Here is a 12,884-nt window from a genome sequence, read left to right as displayed (position 1 = left end):
CAACGAACATCGCGAGTACATTCTTCGGCAGTCTCGCCGCGGACGGACTATCCCTGGCCGCCCGTCCCCCCGATCGCCGACGGAGGCGCGGGGACCGCCCCGCTCTCGTCGTAGTAGTTTCCGGCGATGGGCACGTACGGCTCGCCCCCGCTCGCCGCGCGAAACCTGACTCGGGTGGTCGGCGCCGTGGGCTCCTTGGACCTGAACGCGCAGAAGTGCAGGTGCGGCTCGGGCGAGAACCCGACCCCGCCGCTCTCGCACACGACGTCGCCGAGCGCCACCCTGTCCCCGACCTTCACCCTCACGCTTCCAGCCTTGATGTGCACGTACTCCACGAACAGGTCGCCGCCCCTCGCGTCCTCGGACCCTCGTGATCCAGCCTCCAAGTCGCCGGCATCCGCCGGTCCCCCCGCCGGCCCCGCGCCGTCGCCCTCCGTGTCGAGCTGGATCATGACGCTGTTCCACTTGAACAGGTTACTGACCGCCACGCCGGTGAGGGTATTATCCTGGCTCACCTCCACCACCGTCCCGGCGCCCACCGCCAACAGCTCGGTGCCCTCGTCGCACCGAAAATCAACCGCGTGGAGGTTGCCGCTGAAGAAGTGCGTCAAGCTCCCGCCCTCGCCCTGCGTGCACAGCCACGGACCGGGCTTACCCTCGCTCACGCCCAGGGGAAACCCAATCACCAAGGGGTGCTCGTCGTCGGGCGCCGGGTGCCTGCACCAGTCCTGCACGTCGCTGTCAATCTCCGACGAGGCGTCCGTCAGCGTCGCCGCGTGCACAATCGTCATTGGCGGAACCAGGAGGATGAACGTGACGCACTCCCGCGTCTCGCCGTCGTTGTCCGTCGTGCGACCCGCGGGGAACGGGGTCCCGTCACGATCCAACACCGCGTTATCGTACACGGTCACGTAGCACTGCGCGTCGAAGGGGGACGGGGCACGATACGTCAGAGGAGGGAGGGGAGGGGTGCCAGCTGGCAAATTGTTAAAAGGCGCGACTCGACGCCTCGGCCGTGACAACGAGGCGACGGGATAGGACGAGGGCGCGGGGGCTCACCACGCGATGTTCCGTCTGGGCGTTCACCACCGACAACGTCCCACTGCCGGGATCGACGGCGAGGTCCGGAAATTGCGTCCCCTTAGGGTAGTCCCGAATGTCTATGCGCTCGCTTCCGAGCGCCCACGGCGGGTCCGCGACGTGAGCGATGATGCAACCCGGGCCCGCTTCGGCGACGAAGTTGTGCGGCTCGGCGCTCCTCATCGATCCCGGGTCGGGTCCGCCCCTCCTGCCGCCCCCGCCGCCCCCTTTCTTCGTCTTCGCCTTGCCTTTGTACCCGCCCATCCCCGCGTCGACGCGTCCGCGCGGGTCCTGTGTGAGCGAGGTTGCCGACGGGCGGTTGCCCAGCTGTCTGGTCGACTTGGCGGGAAGCCGGATCATCGCGAGACTGGCGCTCGTCCCGTCCCGAAAAGACTCGCTCCTTGAAAGGCTCGAAGCCATCACGGGGCACGCGGCGCCGGGAGACGGACGAAGATGACGGCGTTCGCCGTCACGGGGGCGGCGCATGTGTCGTGGATGCTGCGGATTTCGTCGAACGCGGCATCCGGGCGCCGTGTCTCGCGTCCGGCGACCTCGTTCCGTCGGGGCACGGGTGGGAGAAATCGGAGCCTCGGCGCAACCTTGACCGATGACGTGAGCCGAAGGGAGCAGCTCGAGGCAGAGGATGACGAGACGCGGGAGGAGGAAGGCGAGCCGACCGCGGAGGATCTAGACGCCGAGGCCAGGGATCTGCTGCAGTGGCCCGAGCTGAGCGCGCAGGTTCGCGCGTTCACCGCCACCACCCTCGGCGTGCGCGCGTGCACCCCGACCTTACCTCTCGGCGCCACCCCCGAGGAGAGCGCCACGTTGCTCGCGGAGACGACCGCCGCCGCGACGCTCCGCGACGTGCACGGGGGCTTCCCCAGGGACGTCTTCGAGGGAACGAAGGATGTGAGGCCGTGGATCGCGGGAGCGGCGAGGGGGAGGGTGCTGAGCGGCTCTTCTCTCGCGGACGTCGCCACCACCGCCGCCGCGTGCGCCAAGGTCCACGCCCTCATCCACGCCCCGAACGACGAAGCGCTCGAGCCCCTGCGACGACTCGCGGCGCCGCTCGTGGGCGTCCCGGAGACACTGGAGCGAGAGATCCGAAGATGCGTGATGATTCCCGGCGGCAACGTCCTCGACGACGCCTCCGATACGCTCGCCGCGATACGCGCGGAGCGCAGGGAGACGGAGCGAGAGCTGAGGGCGCTTTTGCAGCAGAAGGCGCAGCACATGCAGAAGAAGAACTTCGCCGAGCGCGCGCAGATCGTCATCAGGCTCGGACGCGAGTGCATACCCATCAAGGCGGGTGCCCAGTCCGAGATGGACGGAGTCGTTCTGGACTCGTCGTCGACGGGCCAGACGGTGTTCAAGGAGCCGGCGGAGGCTGTGCCGCTGAACAACCGCATCCTGGAGCTCGCCACCGAGGAGGACGCCGAGGTGGAGAGGGTGCTCTCCGCGCTGACCGCGATGGTCGTGGGGGACGACGGGGGCGCTTCCATCCTGAACGCGACGGAGGCGATGGCGGCGCTCGACCTCGCGTCGGCCAGGGCGTCGCACGCGATGTGGTTGGGCGCGCGGCCCGCCGAGCTCGTCGTCGTGAGTTCCGAGTCGGGAGTTTGTTTGGAGTCGGCGGTTCGCCTGCCGGGGATGCAGCACCCGCTGCTGCTGGAGCGTCACCTGCCCAAGCTGCCGCGAGGGGGTAAGGTTGGCGAGGAGGAGACCGTGCGGGGTTTCGACGAGAGGGAGGAGGACGGGGAGGAGGAGGAGGAGGAGGAGGAGGAGGGCGCGAGGTTCCAGTCGAGGGCGGATGCCAGGGAGGCGGTGGTTCCGGTGGATTTCGTGGTCCCGCCGTCCACCTCCTTGGTCGCCATAACCGGTCCCAACACCGGAGGTAAGACGGCGAGCCTCAAAGCCCTGGGTCTGGCGCTACTCATGGCCAGGGCGGGTCTCCACATCCCCGCGGGCGGCGACGGCGAACCGTCGCGGGTGCCCTGGACCAGGCGGGTCCTCGCCGACCTCGGCGACGCGCAGTCCCTCGACCTCGACGGCGGGTTGTCAACGTTCAGCGCGCACCTCGTCAGACTGCGACGCATCCTGCGAGCCTGCGAGGACGAGACGTGCGACGGTACCCGCAGCGTCGTGGTGCTCTTGGACGAGCCCGGGGGCGGCACGGACCCCGCGGAGGGCGCGGCGCTCGCGGCGGCTGTGCTCCGAGCCGCCCAAACGCGATCGCTCCTCACGGTGGCCACGTCGCACTACGAGGAGGTGAAGGCTCTGGCGGAGTCGGGTTCGTGCCCGGGGGCGGCGAACGCGGCGGTGGAGTTCGACGCGGAGACGTTGCGACCGACGTACAGGCTCCTGTGGGGTGAGTTTGGTCAGTCGAACGCCATATCAATCGCCGCGGGACTGGGTCTGGCGCCGGAGCTCGTCGAGGCGGCTGAGAAGAGATGGCGCCGGGCGCAAAGAGCCGCCGCCGCGGCTACCGGCGACACGTCCTTCGACGACGCGGACGACATTCAGGAGCTCGCGGATGCGCTCGAGCGCGAGAGGGAGACGCAAGAGCGCCGGGCCGGGGAGGCGAGTTTGGCGCTCGACAGGGCGGAGGACCTCCACGCCGAGGTTGTGGAGCGGGGCGCCAGGCTGCTCGACCTCAGGACCCGGCTCGCGATGGAGGCGGCAGAGACGCGCGCGAAGGAGGGCATGGAGGAAGCGCTCGAGCTCATCAACCTCGTGGACGAGAGGGAGGAGCTCGACGAGGTCGTGCGCGGCTTGATGCCCCCGGGTTGGACCCTGGACGAACGAGGCGACGCCGTCCCGGCTGATGAGGGCGAAGGGACGGAGGATGACCCGGATGGAGGACCCGGTCGGTTGCGATCTCGAAGGCGGTGGACGCCGACGGTTGGCGAGACGGTCGTGGTCAGGCAGCTGGGAGGTGCCGAGGCGGAGGTTGTGGAGATTGACGGGGCGGATGTCACGGTGAGACTAGGCGGCCTGGTCACGCGAACGCCGCTCGCGGGGGTGTCCCCGACCTCCAAGTTCTGAGGCGATTCATCAATCACGCTAAATCCGATTCTAACGTGAGCGCAAGGCGCGTCGTTCGCGGCGTCGCATCGTCGTCTGGGCTCATTGTAGTAGCCTATCGGAGCAGACTTTGCGCGCGTTTTCAAAGCGGTGGCTCATCGGTGGCTCATCGGAATGAGCGAGGTTGTATCATACAAACGCCTTGGTCTCTCGGATGAAGACGCTCAGGACCATTCTTGAGTCCTTTGCGAAAGACGCAGCGAAGCATGACGAAGCTGTGCAATCAGCTCACGAGGCAACTTCCACGGCAAAGTCGCCGCATATGTTGAGTAGACACGCCTGGCCTTCAATTGTGGCGCCGACGCCCAGGTTTTCGGAGTCGAAATCGTACTCAGCGTAGCCAGAGATGGTCAGGAAAACACCGTTTGTGAATCCAAACTGTTCGACAAACGCCTCGGCGGCGCTTTTTACAGCCTTAGTTACCTTTTTGGCAAACTTTTTGGCCTTCTTGAGCGTCTTTTTGAACCACACGACCTTTCTGCCGTGATTGCCGTACGATGTTGTCAGGGCAACCTGGCCCTCGTCACCTTCGTCAGCGGAATCGATGGAAAGAAGTTGCCGGCGGCGGAAAGAAGCTTCGACCTCACCGACAATTGCCAGCGTGATTGCTCCGCTTCTGCCTGCGGGTTTGTAGTAGGACAAGATCATTGAGAGGGATCCAGAAACGTTCATCTCTTCGAGTTTTTTCCTTATGTCATCAGCTCTTGCATTTCCTTTGATGAGCTCGAGGAGGTCCTGGCTGATAATGCCGTAGACGCTTCCGCCTGGACCGCAGAATTTATTATTGCTGCAACACACGTCGGGGCCATCGAAGGTGCCGCCAACCTCGCAAGTAGCCGTGCCGCAGCTCCCAGACAGGGACATGCCTTTGACACCACATCCTCTGTGCCAGAATTCGATGCCGAACTGAACCCGGGGCTTCAAAGCTTCGGGGGGAAATGAGATCGAGTGGGTCTTGCCAGCACCCGGACACGATCCTCCACTGCAATCCTTGCGGCAGGTTTCGGGTTTATTGCAGTTACCTGATCTGGGTGTAGGCCCGTCTCGAGTCAGTACCTTGAAGGCAAATCTGGAAGGCATATCGTTGTCTTGCAATTTTTCCATGTCCCACATATGACCGCGAACACGACCCGTGTGGTCTATTCGCAGGAATGATCCACAGTTATCGTTGTATATCCCAAAGTAATTGTATTCCGGCTTTAACAGGCCTCTCGGTGTATCCGGTGATTTCAGAGGCACGAGACGAAACTTCCAGTCCACCGCATTGCTTGGAAAATTGGTGTAGCTGTGTTGATTATTTGGCTCGACGGTCAGCTGTCCACCGTTGCAAACAGACCCATGCATCCTCAAGTACTTTTTGCGATATTCATTGTAGAACGCCACTTCTCCACCACCGAGGTCCTTGACCTTCCAATGATGATCTAACCAGGGAACGTTTGATGTACCAGCATTCTCCAAAGTCCGTTGACCAGTGAAAATCTTGCTGTATAGCAGTTGATTATGTTGTACCTTGAGCACTCCACCCCCGTCACGGTGGTTATATATGAGGACCTTATCACCGTGTTGGAGAAACCCTGTGGTCTGCAGGAGCTTTCGTCCCGAACCCTGTGTGTCGTAGGTGTCGTAGGCGGTGCTGTTGTAAATATCTGCGATTTCGGTGGTGTTGACACACGTGCCGTTGACGCAATATGGCTGCGAATCAATGTCTTCCGAGCTGTAGCAGCCACCCACTGCCTCGCACTCGTCGCGCAATCGTCGCCGGTTGTCGAAGCGGTAAGGGTTGGCGGGCACGGGGGTTGGCAGTGTTTTGTCGTGCAGCGCATCAACAGGCTTCATGTTAAAGCATTCCTCGTCGACGTCCCATTCATCGGGCTCGGGTAGGTCGATCTCGTCCTCGACATACTTGGTCACGACAAAATCCTTTCCGCCGAAGCTGAACTTCACGGGGTAGCCAGTCGCTTTGTCGTCCCAGTACTTGACCTCGGTTGTGCCGGTGTAGGGAATATTGGCATCGAAATTGGTGATGAAGTCGTGCTGCAGTGAGGTGAGCGGAGTGGTGATGACGAACTCTCTGATGGTGCGCCCATCGGCATCTTCGGTCTCGCCAACTTTTGCGGCGCTGGTGACGTTCCACACCGATGAGTCGCCGCCAGGGTGGATTTCCTTGCAGTAGAACATATCCGATTCTTCATCGTCGTCTGGGAGCGATACGTTGTACGCGATCGCCTGGGCTTTGACGCGACGCGTGGGGGACTTCATCTCCTCGATCGTCGCTTGGAACTCCGCGTAATAGTGGCTTTCCATGGCGATGTTGGTGTCCACGTCCATGAGGATGGTGCTGTCGATCTTGATGTAGTGCTCGCCATCGATCTGGACGTAGGCGCCGTGCGTGTTGTTGTACATGTCGACGCATGATTTCTCCGCGCCGACTTCCATCACGCACTTGTTGAGGGTGCTGTACTCCATGTAGAAATCGTGCTTGCCGAACCCGGGTTTCTTCTCCTCCTCGCCGAGGCCGGTCCAGTCGTCAATGGAGTTGAAGATGCCGACGATCTCGTACATGCCGAGGAGCTTTCGGCCCATGACGTCGAATCCAGCTTCGGAGAAGACGGTACCGACCGTCTCCTCGAAGGTCATGTCGGTTCCGTCGAGGATGATGAAGCCGGCGGCGGTCATGATCTTGACGACGCTGCCGGTGGTGGCAATCGGGGAGGGCACGCGGTACCAGCCCTGCACGACGAGTGAGACGTGCGCGCCGGTGGGAGAGTCAACCTGGAACTGCTTGAGCTGCGCGAACGCGGCGTCCGGTAGACCCGAGGTCAGCGGCGACGGTTCCCCGTTGGCGGCGGTCTTCACGACGGCGCCTTGGTGGCCGCCGCCGGCGTTGACGCGCATCACGCCGTCGGGGGAAGCCTTGGTCTCCTTGGCGATCTCGACCATCATGAAGGTCATGGCGCTGTTGATGCCGATGAGCGCGACGACGAAGAGCACGAGACCGATGATGAACTTGCGCATGCGTCGCTGGGACTTCTTGGAGGCTTGGTACATCTCCGCGGCGCGCATGAGCTCCTTGGGGTCGACGGTGCCATCGCCGTCCTGGTCGAACACCTTCAGCGCGGGCTGTACCTTGTCGGGGAGGGTCGAGATGGAGACGGAGCCCTCCTGGTTCGACCTGCGCAGGACCGCGTAGGTGCTGAGCATGGTCTTGAACTCTTCCATGTCGAGGACTCCGTCGCCGTTGGCGTCGATATCCGCGAACACGGCCTGGACGTCCTCGGGGAGCGACCTCACGTTGATCCCGCCATCCTCGGAGAGGAGGGCGTCGTCGCCGGAGTTGCCGTTGGCGCCGGAGATGTAACGAAACATGCCGCCGGAAGCGCGATACCTCGGCGGCTTGCGTTAAGGTGGCCGATACGCTCGGCCGGTGGGGGTTGGTGGTTCGGGTTACGGCGTGCGGCGGGTGCGCTGCGCGTCGTTGTCGGTCAGGATTGCCACCATCTCGGTCGGTCAGAGGCAACTGGCAACTTCCAGCAACGCCCGGAGAAACGGCCAGCGATTGGCCCACGTTGAGCAGTTGCAGGGGTGGGCGAGAAACATGAATCCCATCGCAAAGAACGAACCCTTCTGACTGAAAGAACACCCACAGTGGACGTGGAAACAACCGCACGGCGCGATTTCTCCCGAACTGCCCTCGACCTTTCACAAACACCCGATCCCACACGAAGAACTTTCACAAATTAAACCGTCGATTTTTGAGTCGTCTAAAAGTAGCGTCCATGTGAGACTCTTGTCACGCGGCGAGACTCCGCCATTCCTGCAACACCGAATCATCCAACCTTATGAGCCCGTGCGGCGCATCGCTCGGTCCCGACGCCATGTCCGACTCGCTCAGCGCCTTCTCGTGCCCGAACAGTTCGTCGTCGCCCACGTCCCCGTCCTCCACCTCCCGAAGCACGTCCCCCGTCAGCCACCGCAACCAATCCGCGTGATTGGACGCGATTGGTCGAAGCGTCTCCTCATCTCGCGCGCGATACTCGAGCCTCACGCCTCCCACCGCGGCGAACGCGCACAGCAGCAAATAATCACCCTGCCACGTGCACGCGGCGAAACACTCGCACGCGGCGCCGGCCGCCACGAGCGGGTACCCGCCGCAGTGGGCCAACGGGACGTGCCGCGAGCGCGAGAGGTCCGAGTCAAACGCGTCGTCCAGTGAAGCCACCGCGGGCGCCAGCTCGCCCCACAGCGCCCGCACCGCGGTTCGCAGCGGATGCGAACGATGATGCGACTGTGGGCCTCCTTTGCGCCCCATATGTATGTGGTGGTGGACCTTTGCCGCGCGCGAGTGCGTGGCTGGCAGGGCGGACCAGATCCGGTCAAACGCGGGCAGGGACATTTTCGTCGGGACGAGAAGTTCCGTGAGGGGAATCTCGTACGCCTGCGCTCTCAGCGAGCTCCGCCCGTCGTCGTACGCCACCACGGGGCGTAAGGCAACGCGATCGAACTTGAACACGCGCACGTCCACCGTCACCGTCGTCTCCTCCTCGCTCCCGCTTCCGTACGTCTGCACCGCGTGCCCGCGGCCCCGGTACGTCGGGCCGGACGTTTGATGGCTCCGGCTCTTGAGTCGCGCCGAGCCGAGTTGAGCGACGACGGCGCCGACTCCATCCGCGAACGTGGCCGCGCCGTGCAGACCCACCGTCATGGTCCCCGCGAGCGACGCCACGGCGGCTCCCTGCGCGTTGGGCGCGTTGGACGCCGGCGCGGGTCGGCATCGTAGGGACACGGTGAGCGTCCGGGAGGTTGGCATCGCCTGGTGCGAAGCCTCGATCCAGCACGGGTCGGAAGTGCCCGTGAGGGGCGCGCGGTCCGCCTCGGGGCGGGGTCCCATCGACTTGTTACTACCGGTCCCACCCGGCTCGTTCTTCGTGGACGCTGGTGATCTATCCGCGCGGTTCGTGAACCCGACGGGCTCGGCGGATGCGCCGTGTAGGGAACGGTAAGCGGCGGCGGCGAGGCGCCAGTCCTCATCCGCGGCGGCGGCGCGGCCGAGTCGGTCCCTGCTGAAGTATCGCCCGGCTAGCTCGTCCATCACCTCGAGCCGCGCGAGGTGCGACATCATCAGCGGCGGCGGGGGCACGGAAGGCGGGAACAGGTCCGGCGGCGCGTCGGGGACGGGCGATTGAACCGCAGTGCGATCGGAACTCGACGCGTCGCCCCCCTCGCCGATGCCAGCTGTGAACCTCTTGTGGAGGCTCTTGGCCCGAGCGTGCGCGGCGTGTCCCATTCGCTCCGGGGCGCCGTCGGGGCTGGTCAGCAAACCGCCGAGCATCGCCCCGAGCTGGGGCACGAGCGGCGGGCACCTCCTCGCCATGATGTCCACGCACGAGACTCCCACGGCGGCTATCGCCTGGGACGCCACGTACCCAGCCTCGTTCTTGTAGTGCGAGGAATCGTTCGGGTGGCGCATCGTCCCGAGCGACTGTTGCGCCGACGCGTTGGCGACGTCGTCGGAAGCCGCGCCGGCACCCCCCGCGCACATCTTGGACACCATCGCGCCCACCAGCTTACCCATCGGTCCGCCAGGTGCGCCCATGGCGGCGACGCCCGAGGTTGGAAAGTCGAGGTACCTAGCCGCGAGCCACGCCGTCGCCGCCGTCGTCCCGTCGTCGAGCCTGGGCCTCGCGCCCCTGCCACCCTTGGACGCCACGGTGGCCTCCTCGACGAGCGCGGATAGAACGCGCAGCGCAGCCTGGTGCGTCCCCGCCGCCTCGGGTTTCTTGTTCAGGCTCGCCTGGTACTTGCTCACCGCGCACAGCCGCGCAATCAGGCGCAGCACCGCATCCGCGGCGGCCCTCCGACCGTTGCACCGCCAGAACGGAACCAGATGGAGCGAAGCGGCGGCTTCCAGAGCGACGGTGCACCACCCGGATGCCTCCTCCTCCGTCGGTCGCAGACTGAGGATAGCCTCCACGCCGCAGACGACGATCTCCTCGCGGAACTGCACCGCATCCGCCGCGGCGGCGGCCCTCGCCGCTTCCGCCCGCAGCCTATCCAGGGCGCCGCCGTCGTCCGCCGGTTTTTTGCTCGAACCCCCAAAGTACCCAGTCTTCTCCTTCTTCTCGTTCGCCGCGGTCTCCTCTGCAGCCTTCACCGCCGCCGCCGCCGCCGCCGCTGCCCTCTGCGGCCCGTCGTCATCGTCCAGGTACGACGCGATGATCTCCCCGAGCGGAGACATCACGATGATCGCCTCCGGGTGCGTTCGCATGCGCGCGTGGGTGGAGAGAACCCTGGCGAGGACGGCGACGCGAAGGTCCGGTCGCTCGGCCAGTCCATGCCGACACCTCGCCACCAACTGGCGAATGACCTGCAGGGGCTGGGATATCGGCATGGACGGCAGGGCGTTGGCGATGGCGAACGAGATGGACGCCTTGGACATGGGCGCCACCGCGGACCCCGCGCCACATCCCTGCGGAAGTGCCTGCACCGACGAGTGGTCCGAGAGTGAGTGGTCGACTGCCGCACCCTTGGGTTTCGGATTGGACGCTTCTCGCGCCTCCGACGCCACCAACTCCCGCCACTCCGCGTCCCCGTTCACCGCGGGTACCGCGTCGTACACCGTCAGCAGCGCATCGCACGCGGCGGATGCCCAGTCCAGGGGCTGAGCCTTCTGCGGGAGCGAACCCGACAGCGCCAGGAGGCCGATTCCCGCGGCGTATGAGAGCTCTTTGGGTCCCGAGCCCAGCGTCGGCCGGAGAGTCCCCTCCCCGATTGCGTGCGCGGCCCTCAGTCCCATCTCCCACAGCGCCGGGAGGTCGTCGACGAGACCCCCCGACACGTCCGGGAGCGCGGTGCGCCCCGCGTCCCTCAGGCGGACCAGCGCGGACTCGTTCGGTGGAGCCGCCGGCGCGCCCCGGGCTCGGTCCTCGTCCTCGTCCTCGTCCTCGTCGTCTGGGTTTTTGTTCTCATCCTTCTCCTTTGGCGGCGGAAGCTCCAGCGCCGCGCACGTCGCCGAGATGAGCGCCCCCACGGCGACGGCCCGCATCTCCAGCGGTAAACCGTTCGCTTGAGCCGCCACCCCCGCCGCCCTGGACACGAGATGGCACGCCGCCTCGAGCCGAAGCGTCGCCAGGAGCGGGCACGATATCCCCCGCGGATCGTCCCCGTCTGCGGATGTCGCGATGCCTCCCGCGGCGCCCCCGTCCCCGTTCTCGCTTCGCTCGAACCCGCCGCCGCCGTCGCCGACGCCCACGGTCCCGCTGTACCCGCCAAAGTCGCTCACCGTCGGGCCGTGCGCGGCGAGGAGCCGCGGGAGCGTCGGGTGGCATCCGTCCAGCGCGGGACCGAGCAGCAGCGCGCACGCGTTGAAAGCCGCGGCTACCACCCGAGGATCGATCCCCCCTCCCTCGCCGCTCGCCCCGGAGACGACGCCGAGGATCTTGTGCCACGCGGCCCTGGCGAACAGCGCGCCCTCACCGCACGCGCCCGTCGCGTCCGCACCCGCGGGGGCGGACGCGTTGATCGAGTTGAGCGCCGCCGCGCGCGAGAGGCATCGACCAAACGCCGCGAGCGCCGCCGCCCTGGACCCGGGGTTGACGCCGTGCGTGTGCGAGTCCCTGCCGATGTAGGCCATGAGCCTGCGCCTGTCGGCCCACAGGATGGCCGCGGCGAGGCGGGGCGGGGCGTGCGCGAGAAGCCGAAGGTGCGCCTCGAGCCTCACCGTCGGGGCCGCCCTGTCGTCGTCGCCGCTCGGGGACTGGTCGAGCCTCGTGGCTAAACCGGCGCGTATGGCGTCCGCGAGCGCGCGTTCGCTCTCCGGGGGGCAGTTGGCGCGTTTGATGATCTCCAGGGCGAGTCTGAGCTGCTCGCCGGTGCTGTCCTGCCTGCGAAGCACGCCGTGACACACCGGGTGGACCAGGTGATCGGCGACGTACCCTCTCCTCGTCTGCGCGGCGAGCACCCTTCGAAGGGCGGCCTCCTTGCGCTGCGCAGCCTGTTGGAGCGCCTTTCTCGTGGGGGATTTGGTGACGCCCTTCTCGATCGTGGGCTGGGGACCCGCGCTGAGGATATCCCCCAGCGTGGTCTCCTCGTCGAACCCGTCCGTCGGAGCCATCGTTGTTACGCGTCGAGCTCCAGCTTCGGGCGGATTCCCGAATTGCCTTCCTCCTCACCCCGGAATCACCGCGTCGCCGCGCGATACCCGTCCAGCACGAACAAGACGCTCCCGATGACAAACAACAGGTTACCAGCGGTGTAGAGGTCCCCCCAAACCCGGGTATCGCCGCCTCCTAGATCACCTTGCACGCCCAAACCACCAACCAGAAATAGGCACGAGCCCAAGAGGTAGCAGGTGCTGCCAATGAGATAAGGGGTGGCCTTCAGCCGACGCGGAGCACCCGCGGGCTTGGGAGTCGATGGACTGGTATCCGACGGAACAGTCTCTATGGCGAGCTGAAGCATCTAACGATCCGACCCGGGCGCCGGGGCCAGTGCAGTTGCAGCCACGTCCGACAATTCGAAAAGAATTGCGCCTCTCGGCTGATGATGAGCAGCGGGCGGAAAATTTGGCATCAGAGCACTGTGCTTCTCGTGGACAACGCTTCGTTGTTGGGTATTACATGTTCTACGTATCGTTAAAGAATCTGGCTGAAGGGTTCGGCATCCCCTTATCGGGCGCGAGGACTCCACGCGAGGGTGGATTGATCGACTCGCGCCGTCACGTG

At 65.3% G+C, this 12,884-nt stretch overlaps 5 protein-coding genes across 5 annotated transcripts; 1 reads left to right on the top strand and 4 right to left on the bottom strand.

Moving 5' to 3' along the window:
• Positions 1-47: 47 nt before the first annotated feature.
• Positions 48-1,263, bottom strand: MICPUN_101276 (predicted protein; the record flags this gene model as incomplete). The annotated part of the gene is made up of 2 exons (XM_002503385.1): positions 48-917; positions 1,060-1,263. The coding sequence occupies 2 exons, from the start codon at positions 1,261-1,263 to the stop codon at positions 48-50; spliced, it is 1,074 nt and encodes a 357-aa protein (XP_002503431.1).
• A 270-nt stretch (positions 1,264-1,533) lies between these two features.
• On the top strand, positions 1,534-4,125 carry MICPUN_59742 (predicted protein; the record flags this gene model as incomplete). Its single annotated transcript, XM_002503741.1, has 1 exon — positions 1,534-4,125. One exon carries the CDS (start codon positions 1,534-1,536, stop codon positions 4,123-4,125), a length of 2,592 nt encoding a protein of 863 aa, XP_002503787.1.
• A 267-nt stretch (positions 4,126-4,392) lies between these two features.
• Positions 4,393-7,530, bottom strand: MICPUN_59741 (predicted protein; the record flags this gene model as incomplete). The annotated part of the gene is made up of 1 exon (XM_002503384.1): positions 4,393-7,530. The coding sequence occupies one exon, from the start codon at positions 7,528-7,530 to the stop codon at positions 4,393-4,395; it is 3,138 nt and encodes a 1,045-aa protein (XP_002503430.1).
• A 424-nt stretch (positions 7,531-7,954) lies between these two features.
• MICPUN_59740 (predicted protein) lies at positions 7,955-12,274 on the bottom strand (the record flags this gene model as incomplete). The annotated part of the gene is made up of 1 exon (XM_002503383.1): positions 7,955-12,274. One exon carries the CDS (start codon positions 12,272-12,274, stop codon positions 7,955-7,957), a length of 4,320 nt encoding a protein of 1,439 aa, XP_002503429.1.
• A 65-nt stretch (positions 12,275-12,339) lies between these two features.
• On the bottom strand, positions 12,340-12,621 carry MICPUN_59739 (predicted protein; the record flags this gene model as incomplete). Its single annotated transcript, XM_002503382.1, has 1 exon — positions 12,340-12,621. One exon carries the CDS (start codon positions 12,619-12,621, stop codon positions 12,340-12,342), a length of 282 nt encoding a protein of 93 aa, XP_002503428.1.
• Between the last annotated feature and the right edge of the window lie 263 nt (positions 12,622-12,884).

This window comes from Micromonas commoda, chromosome 7 (genome assembly GCF_000090985.2).
Source record: "Micromonas commoda chromosome 7, complete sequence".
NCBI lineage: Eukaryota > Viridiplantae > Chlorophyta > Mamiellophyceae > Mamiellales > Mamiellaceae > Micromonas > Micromonas commoda.
Note: the sequence above shows the minus strand (reverse complement) of the source record. Positions and strands in the feature narration are given on the sequence as shown.